The 15,244-nt window shown below is 48.2% G+C and overlaps 2 protein-coding genes across 2 annotated transcripts; both read right to left on the bottom strand.

Annotated features, from left to right (window-relative positions):
* Window positions 1-1,490: 1,490 nt before the first annotated feature.
* On the bottom strand, window positions 1,491-1,961 carry UHO2_00021 (uncharacterized protein; the record flags this gene model as incomplete). The annotated part of the gene is made up of 1 exon (XM_041556641.1): window positions 1,491-1,961. One exon carries the CDS (start codon window positions 1,959-1,961, stop codon window positions 1,491-1,493), a length of 471 nt encoding a protein of 156 aa, XP_041412575.1.
* A 1,312-nt stretch (window positions 1,962-3,273) lies between these two features.
* On the bottom strand, window positions 3,274-3,744 carry UHO2_00020 (uncharacterized protein; the record flags this gene model as incomplete). The annotated part of the gene is made up of 1 exon (XM_041556640.1): window positions 3,274-3,744. The coding sequence occupies one exon, from the start codon at window positions 3,742-3,744 to the stop codon at window positions 3,274-3,276; it is 471 nt and encodes a 156-aa protein (XP_041412574.1).
* Window positions 3,745-15,244: the final 11,500 nt, after the last annotated feature.

Here is a 15,244-nt window from a genome sequence, read left to right as displayed (position 1 = left end):
GATGATGAACTCAGAGCAGGAGGATGGGTGGGATGAAGAGGGGGGCAAGTCGCCACTGGAATGAAGTGAGAGTGCCCCCTGTCATGGGACCGGATGCGCAGAAGCAGAAGTCAGATGAAGAGGAGCACAGGAATTGCAGAATTGGGAGAAACAAGGGGTTAAGGCAGAGTTCACCAAGATCTGTAGTAGAGAGGCTCTATGACAGATCTCATCCAGATCAGTAAAAGCAGGATCTTACAGTGAAGCTCACTGGAACTTGTTGTATCCTAATTGTATGACAGATCTCACAGAGGATGCTGATCTCATGGTTCGCACAACAAGACAGACAGCAAGGACATTGGGGTTGCCACCCTGATGAAGCAGGGGGCCGACTCCATGATGAACTCAGAGCAGGAGGATGGGTGAGATGATAGGGGGGAGCGGGTTGCCACTCAGATGAGGTGGGAAAGGCCCCTATCCGGTAATGAAGCAGCATGAAAACTCTCCATCTGCAAGAGGCAAGAGAAGCAGTGCTAAGAAGCAGTGCTAAGACAGGCAGGACAAGGGAGGAGGAGCAGCGTTGGAGGAGGTCTTTCAGAGCAGGAGCAAGTGTCACTGGCGACACTTGGGAAATGGTTATATAACCATGCTCCCCATCATAGCTGCCAAGTGGATCACCATCCACTCTACACCATATCATACTAGTTATAGCTTTCACATAAGTATACATTAGTATTCTGTCAACAGTTGCAATTGCAGAGCATTGCTTCTAATGTAGCGCATGTGTTGTATCACTGCTCATTGACATCATCCAAAGGCAGTTCATCCTGCAGTCCAGATATCGATCAACACCAAAGGCAGTTCACACTGCAGTCTGGCTCTCCCAATCATTAGAACCAAAGGCATCATCCACTGTGGTCCAGGGATCACTCAGTCACTCAGTCAGCACACTTGACACTTGTGTTGGCACCAACAACATCATCAGCACCAGACCTTGGTGTTAGTACCAGTTCATATCAGTTATTGATTGTGCCGAGCTACCTCTGGACGGAGTGTCCACAGTGGTTAGTCGAAACCTGCAATAGCAAAATTTTCTCAGCTCTTCTTCAAAGCACAATTTTCTCAGGCAATGTCAATATCAATTACACAGTCTTGGAGAGAAGAAGCAGAGCTTTCAGATGATATCAGACAGTGTGGTGATACAACATATGGCTATTGAGCATTGGAGTGATGTGTGGTGACATGTAAAATCATGGTGACATGTACAGTCACATCCAAAATTGCCTGGCATCTTTTAGGATAATTAAATGCTCATCACCACACATCAACTTCACTTCTCAAGAGCTGATATCCTCAATGAAGTGTAGCTTGTGACATACTGTTGGAAAGCTGAGATTGAGAGCTACAAGTGCATATAAGTTTTGTTGTGATTGGACCACATTTGTGCACAGTGAAAGTGCCACGACTTTTTTTGAGTGTAAAGCTCCTCCTAAATTACTATATACTATACTTTAGTATTTTGTATGGCCCCCTTTTGCAATCCTTACAGCCTGTAACCTCCTGGGCATCAACTTTATGAGTGCCTGGACTGATTCCTTGGGAAAAGTTGCCCAAAACCTGTTGATAGCTGCAATGAGTTGAGCTTTATTGTTGATAGTATATCTTTGCTGATATAGCTGCTTTTTCAGCTGCTGCCACACATGTTCTATAGGATTCAGGTCTGGAGACATTGCAGGCCAGGGCAATACATTGAGTTTGACCTCCTCCAGGTACTCCTTGGCAACTTTGGCAGTGTGAGGGCAGGCATTGTCTTGCTGAAAGATCAGTTTATCCCTTGGTGGAATTCTCTGTATATTCTTCCACTTCAAGATGCTACCAGGCACTGCTTCCTCCAGCAACTCAATGTAACACTCTGAATTCAGTTTTTCATCTATATAGACCATTAGACCTAGGCCTGCCCAGGTCATACACCCCCAAATCATGATGCTGTGGCCACCCCCCTGCAGTGTAGGTATATATATATCATAGTTGACATCCCTGGACCAGTATTGCTTTTCCAAGCCCTTTCCAAAGCATTGAACCTTGCATTCATCACTCCAGATAGCATTCTTCCATTGTTCAACAGTCCAATGTCTATACTCCTTGGCAAACACCCTCCTTGCCTTCCTATGTTTATCTGTGAGCAAGGGTTTTCTTCTTTTTGCCCTAAACTTAAGTCCAGCTCACTTCAGCATGCATGTAATGGTTTGTCTGGACAAATGAAGTTGATAGTGTTGTAGCCAGTAGGCTGAAGCTTCAGTAGCCAAAGTATAAGAATTCTTGCTAATTCCTCTGGTGAGTGATGCCTGTTGGCATGAGGAGAGGAGGAGGGGCCTCCCAGGGGTCCTTTTCACATATTCACTCTCTGGTACCTGTTTTGCCAGTTCAGCAATGCTAGATTTGTTGATAGACAGTTTAGTTGCTAGGTGAGTGGTGGTGTATTTAGTCCTCCCCATATTGATTTTTTGCCCTCCTTGCCATGTTGACAGCAGTATTGCCATATGATGTCCTAAGCTCATCAAAACACCCTGAAACATCTTTGTTTATATCATACTACAATCATATGAAGTTTTGAGCATGGTCTATTAGCTCAATTCTGTGCAAAGTGATAAGTTACACAAGGTACAGAATTAATTGAGGAGGAGGAGGGGCTTCAAAGAGTGCCAACCTAAATTCCAGCATATTCTTTGGTGGGACCACCCTTTTTTTCTCACATATTCTGATAGCAGGCTATCCAAGCTTTGCAACCATACCACACAAAGTGGGTGTTGTCAAAGAGAACAAAGAGTACTGGTCATCATCATGAAAAGGACCTGAGAACACCATATCAAATTAATTAGATGCCAGGCAATTTTGGACACAACTGTAAAATCATGGGACAGTTTACATGCAAGCTGTATATGTATCTGCCTTAAAAGTAGTGGTGACATCATACTAGGACTCTCCCCAATCACCAGTTATCAGGACTATACTTCTTTACATTTTCTCAGTTTTCGGTCCCTCGGTGTCTCGGCTAAAACTCATGTAACCCTGCTTGGGATGCCGACACATCTTCAACTCTACCCGATCGCCAGTTATCGGGACCAAATATCAACAAAAGATAGTTGCCCCGTCATGCTTCGCATGATAGATACATAAAGCGCAAGACTTAGTTGTTTCGCTCTTCATCAACGTCATCCATCCGCTATCTGTACATACCGTTCGTCGTTGCCATACGTAATAAAACCGCGTCCTACCATCAACTCTGCCACTCCTTCAAGGTTGGGTAGGCTGAATTTCAACTAGGGTAATCCTCTGAACAGAAGGCACCCTGTGAACAACTATATATTCCTGTTCCTTTGCCGTCAGACCATGGAACGTTTCCTTACTCCGCGGAGCTACAACGAATACATTATCTTTCGATCCAAACCGAACCATTCGGTAATTGGTTCCCCTGTTTGCCACTATGGTAGCATCACCCGTCTGGCTGATCTTGATCGGAACTCGACTGAAGAAGCTCTTCAGCCTTTGAAGAACGCTTCTGCGAGGACTTGATAGGGAAGGGACATCGTAAGGTTTGATAAACCAATGTCCGGCTGATTTGATGGCATCGATGGCTTTTTCGGCTGTTTTGACTTCCTCGCCGTTTTGTATGACTGCTGAGGTGACATTGATGGAGAGGAGGGTGGTGCAGATGAGGATCGCGAGGAAGAGGCGCTTGCAGTGAGACAGTAGGGTGAGTTGCATTTTGCGGCTGGCGTGTAAGGAAGATAATCTACGCAGGCGATGCTAGGTGACATCTGCCAGCATGTTGATACTTGATGGCTTGAGAACGATGAAATAAGCAATGGCCCAAGCGGCTTTATATCCTCTCAGCCTCACCATCTCTCCTTCTTCTCTTCAAGTGCCCCTTTCCTTTTGCTTCTCGGACAATTATCCAGATCATGACCCTTGGCGGCGGGCTCACGATCCGGTGCTATGCTACAACACCGACAAAACCGACATTCACCCCGATCTCGTGACCCCCTTTTGCCCTCATCCTGCCCTCATTCTTCTCATTGGCAGCAAACCCCACTCGTTTCATCCACACACCCACATCGAAAGTTCACTTCTTTCGCCAAGACCGAAAATTCACTTCAGTTGGGCGTCGAGCTTTATTGTCGCGAGAAGCACTTATGAAACGAAAAGCAATGCAAAACCTTGGCGTTTTGTCATGATACAAATATGTGTGTAAGCATATTGTGTTTCTATCGTTCTGTATGGCTTGAGAAAGAATGGGACTGGTGCGATCGATTGATTGAGTTTCGAAACGCCTCAAGGGAGGCGTTGGAAGGTATTCTACATGTGAAAAGCGACCGGTGTCGAGCAATCTTCAGCAGCCTCACTATTCGCGATACGGAACTCCACCCTCAGGCACTTTGAGCGGATGCACAACAGCTCCTGACCAGTCCGAAGGGTGAACTCTGTAAAAGGTCTCTATTGAGCGCACCAGTCATTGTACTACCAGTTGGTCTCCATTTTGTTACCTCCGTCTTGTTAATCTCGCGCCCATCGCAGTGATCCTAATCGCATGTCTTGGCGATGGGTGTAGCTAGGCCGTGGCTACGGCGAACAAATTGTTGACAAAGCTAAAACCCACGCAAAGGGACCTGCACTGATTGTTTGCCAGAGTACATCAGGAGGAACCACGACCCACCTGTGGGAGGCTGAGGGTTCGCCAAGACCAAACGAGGGTTAGGGTGTGTGATCACGGCGTCCTCTCCAGCTAGAGTAAAGGCCCGTAGGTAGTCATCAGCGTGGTTGCCCCCGGCTGCCAACGACAACGTGGTCTTTGAGCTTCTCACGGAGGGATCAAGAAGGTAGAGCTTGAGCAAGGCCGTGGTTCACGTTTGGGTCGAACGGAAAAATTGGCCTGCAGAAAGATCTGAAGGAGAAGTGGGCCCTTCGCTCCTATGCACAAATCAGCACCTGAGCTGTGAGTAGACGTGATTGGACCGCAGCTCACCTGTAGCTCGGCGTCTTGGATGCAGCACCGCCTCATCTCGGTCTTACCTATGCTTTGCTTTGAACACCGCGACACCGAAGTGCGATCACGCAAAGCAATCCCTCGAATCACGGCCGTACCTAATCAGACAACGATCTCGATTTGCAGCACCTCTTTGGATACTGTAACTGTCAAAGTTGACATCTTCAGTGGCAACAATGGCGGCTGCAGCATCTCAGTTCGGATAGCAGACCACGCACGGCGCCGTCAACAAAATAGCACAATCTGCTTTGTCTGATTGCGACACTCTAACAATGATGCCCTAACCTTCGCCTGCCTTCGAACTCGGTGTCAGAGGTCGTGCGCCTGAAATCGGAAATCTGCTGGAAGAGCTTGTTCTGGCAGATTTGAGCAAGTTGAAGTTGCACCGGAATGACAAACATGCAGGAGAGCCAAACCACTGACAGGCTGAGGATTGTGCATGCATAATAATTTTGGTGGCAACCAATCAGGACATGTTTAGAGAGAGGAACACTGAGACTAAGGAGGAAAACACCAAGGCTCCTCATGACACACCTAGTTTACAGGGTGTGAATAGCCATTCTCATGAACAAAGCAAAGGTATATATATCCTCACATTACTGTAGTCTTAGTCTATCTGAATCCAAGCATTGCATCTACCATACACCAGTGCGAAAGGAGCTAGAACGTAGCCCAGACGAAGAGGTGTATCGCATAACTTCAACTGAGCAAGATATGTCGAGTGAGCTAGTTGAAAATGCTCCGGAATGACAAACATGCAAGAAAGCCGAGTCACTGACAGACTCAGGATCGCGCATGCATGGTAATTTGTGTGGCAACCAATCAGGATACATTTTGGAAGAAGAATGCCGAGGCTAAAGGAAAACAACATCAAGGCTCCTCATGACACACTTAGTTCACAAGGTGATGATAGACTTCCTCATAGGCGAAGCAAAGGTATATATACTTACATGATACTGTAGTCCTAGTCCAAGAAATATTAAGCATTGCAGTTACTATACACCTTTGCCATAGAGCTAGAACGTAGTGTCAGGGGTTGCGTGCCTGAAACCTGATATCTGTAGTAGAAATGCGTTGTCACAGGGTCAGCAGACCAGTGTATGAAGTGTGCGCCAAATTGATCTATGGCAATCATCAGGAATCAACAATCTAATCAGGTTGGTAGTGCATATGGCTTGTGAGATCAACTGAATTCTGGGATCCTGGTTAATCTCACAAGGATTGATTGGAATCAGCCTGATCAGCATGTCTCAGCAAGTTGGCCATCATGAGCAAGCATCAGGAGATTCAGGAAGGAGGATACTGGCAATAGAAGGAGAAGCATATGGGAGATAACCACATGCAGGATTGGGGACTGAGCTCAGCATCATGCAGATGGTTACCACTCAAGGGGTACATGTGTACAGCCACAGGGGACTGAGCACAGGGGCAACCACATGATCAAGGGGGCTTAGCAACAGGACTTGACAGGTGGCTAAGGGATTCACAAGATAAGGTCAAGAAGGTAGTTGCCAGTGAAGAGAGAAGGAGCTGTGTCAAGCAGAGTGGGGATTGTCTACAAGGAGGAGGAGCTGTGTCAAAGGGGTCGACACACATCACCAGGCAAAGAAGAGTATGGAGGTAAAGGGGTGTCATGGGCCTGAATGCTCAAGAAGCAGGAGGGTCACTGGTTCATATGGAAGGAGCACAGGTATTGAAGATCTAGTCAATACCATTAGAGAGCATGGCCGTAGTGCAGTCTCCATGGAGACCATGGACTCCTACAGACTCACATGCAAAGGAGGACCAAGCCCATATGCAAGGAGGGCCAGGCACAGCCACAAAGAGGACCAAGCTCAAGGAGCATGCAGATGGTTACCACTCAGGGGCTTGAGAGACAAGAGTCAAAGGAACCGTCACCAGTCAAAGGAGAAGGAGCAGTGTATAGGGAACCAGCAAGCAGGTCCTGAGGAGGAGGAGCAGTGTCGAAGGAGTCGACACCACTCAGGAGGCACAAGGGTGCCAAGCAAGCAGGAGAGGCCTCCTGAACAGTACTCGATGAAGAAGGTACTCTCTGGAGAGAGAGCAGGAGCAGCATTGCTGGCGATGCTGTGAAGAGGTATATAACCATGCTTTCTCATCATCAAAGGTTGAGTGGATCTTCATCCACTCTACACACCCATCATAACTAGTTATCACTTCAGCATAAGTATATATTAGTTTCAGTCAGCATAGCAGCAATCTATCAAGGTTGCTCCTCATCATAGTGCATGTGTTGTATCACCACTACCTGATGTCCGAAGGCGACCCATAGCAGGTCAGCGGTCTGGATATAGATAGAACCAAAGGCAGTAGTCCACTGCGGTCCAGGGATCACCTCAAGCATCAGTCAACACACTGAACACTCATGTTGATGCCACCAACCTTATCACCAACACCACCAACCTTATCACCAACACCATCAACCTCATCATCATCAACACTCACACCAGACCTTGGTGTCATCATAACCTATGCATTGTTATTGATTGTGCCAAGCTACCCCTGAACGGAGTGTCCACAGAGGTCAGCCGAAACCTACGATAGTATATACAACAAAAGCCACCTGCTGTCATTGTGCAACTTGATAGTCGCCAAATGACTAGCTCATCGAGACCAATACTGAGACAATAGCTGTCACACAGTTTGATAGTCACCGAGTATCTCGACAGACCGACCTGGGTTTCAGGCGCGAGACCCCTGACAAGGGGCAGTAGCACACAAATCAATATGCTGTGTGAACAGTAGAGGTGCAGCATCAAAGGGGTTGACACCAGCAGGAGAGAGGGTGTCAAGAGGAGGCAAAGGCCTCTCAGGAGGAGTAGGAGAGGTGTTGCAGGCAACACCAAGTGAATGCATAAATACTCTCATTCTACCATAGCATACAAGTGGATCCTCATCCACTCTACTCTATACTTTACATACTCTTTACTTGACTCATAGTTACATATCATTGCAATAGCAGAGCTTTGCAATGACACCTCAAATGTGTGTGTTGTATCACCATTAGGTGTCAACTGTAGGTGGTGTTCCTCAACACCTGCAGTCCAGTCCCTTACTGTAGGTGGTGTTTGCTCAACATCTGCAGTCCAGTCAGTTATTGTAGGCAGTGTCCAACACCTGTGGTCCAGTAACTCCCATCCTCTGTAGGCAATAAGCATATTGTGGTCCAGACAATGTTTAGAGAGCATTAGCAACAGTACTACAAACACTCATACTGTAAAGGAGAGTGTACCACTCTCCCTCCAGAGAATAACAGACATGCTGTGCAACCTCTGAACAGAGTATTCAAGGTGGTCAGCTGAGACCTACCAGTACAAAGCCATCTGGTTACATTAGTTGAAAATCCTGAGTAGATCTTACTTGTTTGACCTCACTGATACCAATTGGAAACACCCAATCTGGTTTCTGGCGCGTGACCACTTACACGGGGCACTGCTGGCTTCCTCGACATGCAACGCATCTCTGGCCTTCTCCACTTTGTCTCCCAGGTTTTCCCCTGTGGCAAAGCTTTCCTCCATTGCCTGTATGATTGCACTCGCCACTCTCACAGGCTATTCTCCCATTGATGGATTCCTTGCCCCACTCTTGCTGAGCTCAGTTGGTGGACCACTGTCCTCCACTCTTGGACTGGCACTATGGTCTTGTCACCCTCCCCACTCCTTGTTGCACACATCTGGACCGATACCTTCCCCCACAGCTATGGTGCCCACCTCAGCACCACCTCAGCACCTCTGGCTGTCTTCTCTCATGATGTGCCTTGCCACCACCATGGCAAAAATATCTGCTTTCTTGAGGCTCTAGCAGTCATCGAAGCTCTCTTCTGGTTCTCCACTCACTGGCCTCAACCCATGATGGTGGTGGTTCATGTTGACAACGAGAATGTCGAGCACAGGCTTTGCTCTGGCCGATCTCAAGACCCCCTCACTCAATGCCTCCTCTGCAAGATCTATGGGTTCTGTTTCACACATGACCTCACCTTGCACCCGGTCCACATGTCTTTCATTGACAACACCCTTGCTGACCTCCTCTCCTAATGCCAGTTCTCTCAGCTGCATAAACAATTCCCTCTTGCTCACAGCTGTAAGCGATCGCGCGCCAGAGACTAACTGAGGTTGATTGAGTAAGGTCTACTCGATATGTTTCGCCTAAATGTAACCAAGCGTTGCCACCTAGTAAGTCTCGACTGACTGCCTTGAACACTCTATTCAGAGGTTGCATGGCACAAACATTGTTTGTTGATGAGTGGGTGATACACCCTCCCCTACAGTATGAGTGTTCATAGTACTGTTGATAATGCTCTTGGATGTCATCTGGACCATGATATGCTAATTGCCTACAGAGGATGGGAGTTACTGGACTGCTGGTGTGAATCACCACCTACAATAACTGACTGGACTGCTGGTGTTGAGCAACACTGCCTACAGCAAGGGACTGGACCACAGGTGTTGAAGAACACTGCCTACAGTAATGAACTGGACCGCTAGTGTGAAGAACACTGCCTACAGTTGTCGACTAACAGTGATACAACACACACATTGAGAGTCATTGCAAGAGCACTGCTATTGCGATGATATGTAACTGAGTAAGTAATAAGTAAAGTATAAAGTATGTAGAGTGGATACTGTTCCACTTGGATGCTATGGTAGAATGAGAGTATTTATGCATCTGGTTGGTGTTTTCCCTCGACACCTATCCTGCTCCTCTTGAGGGGCCTTTGTCCCCTGTTAGGCACTGTCTTGTCCTGCTGGCACCAATCCCTTTGATACTGCATGTCATGGGCCTGGGTGCGCAGAACGAGGAAAGACCGAAGTTCATATGAAGGTAGCACAGGAATTGTGGAATCGGGTAGATTGTAGGAGCTGTGACAGAGTTCACTGAGATCAGTAGTAGAATCAGCTCTATGGCAGATCACAGCGAAATCGGCATGAGCATTGTCGATATCACGAATCCCACCAGAATCTGCAGTAAGCGAGATCATGTGGCAGATTCTGCAGAGATCGGTAGTAAGGAGGTCTGTACGACAATTCACATGCGAGAGGGATCAAGCTCAGTGACATGTGGTCAGTTACCACTCAGGGGCCCACAGACAGGAGTAGAAGAGAACTGTCACCGGTCAAAGGAAGGAGAGCTGTGTATAGGACACCAGCGAGAGGGACATGAAGAGGAGGAGCAGTGTCAATGAAGTCAACACAGCTCAGGAAAGACAGAAGGGACAAGGTTCGATATGGAGGAGGGGCCTCCTTGGAGATCCCTGTACAGTACTTGACGAAGAGGGTACTCTCTGGAGAGAGAGAGCAGGAGCAGTGTTGCTGGTGACACTGTGAAGAGATATATAGGCATACCTTCTCGTCATGAATGGTCGAGTGGATCTATCCACTCTACTCACCATACAACTAGTCAATACTTTAGAAACATAAGTACTCATTAGTTTTCAGTCAGCATAGGTTGCAATCAATAGATTGCTCCTCATTGAAGTGCATGTGTTGTATCACCATTTCCTGATGTCCAAAGGCAGTTCTAGCAACCCAGCAGTCCAGACATCGATAGAACCAAAGGCAGTCATCCACTGCAGTCTGGGGATCACTTCAAGCATTAGTTGACACACTGGACACTCATGTCGGCATCATCAATCCATACTCACACCAGACCATTGGTGTCAACATCAAGTTCACTTAGAGTCGTATCATAGTTTGATCATGCCGAGCTACCTCTGGACGGAGTGTCCACAGTGGTCAGTCGAAATCTGTCATAACATCAATACAACTTTAGTCACTTGTTGAACCTCGTGACCATACCCCTTGGTCATGTGGTCATGTCAGCACAGTTCCATCACGACTTGTCTTGTGAAACCCCTTTAGTCACTTGTTGAACCTTGTGACCCAACCCCTTGGTCATGTGGTCACGTTGGCACAGCTCCGAGTACTTGTTTGGATCGGCTGACTAGTTGAAGTGTGCTGGTCCGGCTGACTCTGACTGATCCCATGAGATTGATCTGGATTCCCGGGGTTTGATCGATCTCATAATTCATGTGCACTGCCAACCCAATTAATCTCATTGATCCCCAATGGTTTTTGACTCTGATCAATCTGGTGCACCCTTCATATGTTGATCTCCTGCACACCCTTCATATACTGCTCCATTACGTGACATTACCATAACTGCCACTGATCATTTGGCGCACTCTCTTACCGATCCCATGAGATTGATCTGGATTCCCGGGGTTTGATCGATCTCATAATTCATGTGCACTGCCAACCCAATTAATCTCATTGATCCCCAATGGTTTTTGACTCTGATCAATCTGGCACACCCTTCATATGTTGATCTTCTGTGCACCCTTCATATACTGCTCCATTACGCGACATTACCATAACTGCCGCTGATCATTTGGCGCACTCTCTTGCGCTGGCCAGCCGACCCTGTGACAACAGCCAGTTGTTCTCCTGGCCAGCACCCATCGACTGCACACTTGGCCCCCAACCTCCTTTGCCTCCAGCATGGGGCTCTCTACTGCCGCCACCTCTCTGCTCTGGCATGGTCTTGCAGCCAGCACTTGCAGCTGTGCCAGTAGCTCTGTCACCACCTTTCACACCTTCTGTGCCTTCACTTTTGGTCTCACCATACCCTGCCTTCTGGCCTCTGGCCTCCAGCTCCTTGAGTGGCTTGGCAGCATGTCCACCAAACATCACCCCTTCCACTCTGCCAAGCACGAACTCAGCCATCTCCACTCTCACCATGTCAACCTTGGCCTCACCCTCAATGGTTTTGGCTGCAGCCATCTGGAGCGGGCCTTGTGTGGCTACAAGCACCTCCATGGCATGTGAACCTCTGGTCCTAAGCTGCCAATCACCCTGCCCCTCCTATGCTGCATCATCATTGCCATCGACACCTTGGCTGACCTGCCCACACATGATTAACAGGTCTACAAGGCAGCTTTCACCCTTGCCTTTGCCTGCTTCCTCTGCTCTGGTGAGGTTGTGTGGGAATGTTCCTCCAACCCAGCTGTCATCCTCTGGGTGGCCAGCATGACCTTGGAACCTGACCATGCAGTCATCACCCTCCCAGCCTTGAAGACTGACCCCTTCAGGCTTGGCATCAAGGTGGTTGCCCCTCTTGTTGGTGGGCCTGAATGCCCCTTCTCTCACCTCCAACCCTTGCTCTCTCAACTGGCCTCCTCCCCCCTCTTTGGCCTTGGCCCCTCCCAATCAGCACCCCTCTCTTGCTCTTCCTTCATATCGACTCTGCAGCAGGTGATTGTGGCTTCTGGCCTCTCCCCCTCAGCCTATGCTGGCCACTCCTTCCACCATGGTGCTGCCACCTGGGCTGCGAGCCTTGGTGCTGATGCTGACACCATCCAGTGTCTTGGCTGCTGGAACTCCAACTGTTTCCAGTGCTACATTGACTGCTTGGCAGTGGAGTGTCGGGACCTCTCCATCACCACTCTCTACTGTCTTCAGGACAGCCTGCTCATCCCCCACACTGCCTTGTGGTGTGACATGGGTTCCTCCTAAGCCGATCATCATGGCCCCATCCCTGTCAAGACCACTCTCTGTTGTGCAGGCGACTCAACACTTGGCTGGTGGGCTGGGAGCCTTTGAGCCAGCGAGCCACCTCGCTGACCCGCAATCTAACAGGACCTCCATATTGTTTTCTGCATCAACGGACTGACCTCATTTACGGCCGTGTGAGCCAGGCTGGGATACGCACAGGGACTGTATGTACATTACAGTCCCTGTGCATAAGTTTGGGGACAATCAGGTAATTTCCCAATTTAGTCAGTTACCCTGCATTTGGGTCATCATTGTCATTGAGCAATAGCACTGCCATCACACTAATCAAGAACACTTCAAACACTGATATGGTCTGTGGCAATGAGCTCTTTCCAAGCAAGCATGCTTCAATCATTGCAATGCATGATACTGGGTTGCCAATTTGATGAATTGCAGAGCTAAGCAGTGTTTCCAAAACAGCAGTTCACAAGACCATCCATAACTTTAAGGAGTGTGGTACCTTCGAAACAAAAGCATGATCCAGGCATCTGTGCTCCTGGACAGCTACCTCGGACTGATACCTTCAGCATGAGGTACTCAAAAACCTGTTTCTATCATGGTGACAGCTGTCAGCATCACTTGGCAGCATTCCAGTTATGCAGCTCTGGAAAGCAGCATACCAGGCTGGTATTAACTGCTGGATTGCACTCTGAAAGCTGTTTCTGACAGCCAAAAACTAGCATAAACATCTAGAATGGGCCAAGGCTAACAGCACCACTGATTGGAGGGGTGTGCTGTTCACAGATGAGGCAGCTGTCAAGGTTGGCTACTGGCCCAGATGCACATGGGTTAGTCACCAGAAAAACACTTGAGAAGACATCAACAACATGGTTCCAACATTCCATTCTGGCTGTTTCAGCATCCAGGTATGGGCCAGCATTGCATACAACCTTAAAACCCCATTGATTGTGCTCCCATTGGCTCCAAGAAAGAAGTGGCCAGGGTCAGCTAATCAATGGGATCCAACTGAGAACCTCACAGCTGTCAGATATCATGATTGGATCATCAACAGGCTGCTCTGGGATGCCATAACTGCTGTTAGTGCATACCCTGATGGCCTGTCAGTTGTTGAAGATGGCAGCAGCTGTCATCAGGCTGCTATCTGCAAGCAATGGCAGGCTGAATATCACATTAAGATGCAGGAACACCTGCCAGCTTTGCCAGACCTTAACCCTATTGAGAACATATGGTATGTATTCAAAAACTTGCTTGGTAAGTGCTTGCCAGTACCAAAAACCTGGGATGAACTTGCCAGAGCTGCAGAGGAGGTGTGGAACACCCAGATCATGCTCAAACATATCAAACCTGTGATCAAGTCAATGGAGCATCACATGGAGCAAGTGCTTACTAAGCATGGAGGTCTGCTCAAGTATTAGTTGGCTCTGAGACTCACTGCAATTGAAAGCCCTTCTTCCAAGCTTGCTCACTGTGTGTTTTGCTCAGTCTGACACTTATGAGAGATCACTCCTCCAAGCAGATGGAAGGTATGCTATTGGATGGTTGATTTATTGTCTATTGGACCCTGTCCCCGAACTTTGGGCAGGGACTGTACAATAATGCATTCGGTTCATTCCCGCATCGACTCCGTTTCCCCATCTCATTGTCATTTCATATCGTCTGGTAAAGCTTTTCTTTCAAAACGCAGTTCATCGAACGAAGCATTCTATGTGAGATGAGACCCCAACGCCGAGGGTCAAAAACTTCGATTTCACTAGTACCTTACAATCCCAGCTCATGCTCACATGGCCGACAGATGCGAGAAAGGGTTTGATTGCGGGTCAGCGGCGAAGCGTGCTGGCTCTGAGGCTCCCGGCCCACCGTACAGGGCCGGATGAGTGCAAAACAAGCGAAACAAACAAGGGAGGGAACGGGCGGGTCACAAAAGGGAGCAAGGTTGTGCACTATGGCTACGCCTGCAACAAGAGAGAGATGATGGAGAAGAGGGAAGCATGATGAGACAGAGCACTGACGAAGTCAGTGCGACGAGGGATGTGGATGATGTGGAAGGTGGGCGCGTGTGCGCAAGCTCAGATGTGCATGCCAGTCACGTGCTGCATCCCAGTGTCAGGGGTCTCGCGCCTGAAACCCAGGTCGGTCTGTCGAGATACTCGGTGACTATCAAACTGTGTGACAGCTATTGTCTCGGTATCGGTGACTATCAAGTTGTGCAGTGACAGCAGGTGGTGTTCATTGTATATACTATCATAGGTTTCGGCTGACCTCTGTGGACACTCCGTTCAGGGGTAGCTCGGCACGATCAATATCGATGTTATGATGACACCAAGGTCTGGTGTGAGTGTTGATGATGATGAGGTTGATGGTGTTGGTGATGAGATTGGTGATGTCGATGATAAGGAGGTTGATGGTGTTGGTGATAAGGTTGGTGGCATCAACACGAGTGTCCAGTGTGTTGACTTGATGCTTGAAGTGATCCCCGGACTGCAGTGGACTACTGCCTTCGGTTCTATCTTGATCTGGACCGCTAACCTGCTATGGGCGCCTTTGGACATCAGGTAGTGGTGATACAACACACACACTACAATGAGGAGCAACCTTGATAGATTGCTGCTATGCTGACTGAAACTAATGTATACTTATGCTGAAGTGATAACTAGTTATATGGTGAGTAGAGTGAATGAGGATCCACTCG

This window comes from Ustilago hordei (genome assembly GCF_900519145.1).
Source record: "Ustilago hordei strain Uho2 genome assembly, contig: UHO2_contig_01, whole genome shotgun sequence".
Lineage (NCBI taxonomy): Eukaryota > Fungi > Basidiomycota > Ustilaginomycetes > Ustilaginales > Ustilaginaceae > Ustilago > Ustilago hordei.
This window is presented reverse-complemented; position numbering and strand designations above follow the sequence as displayed.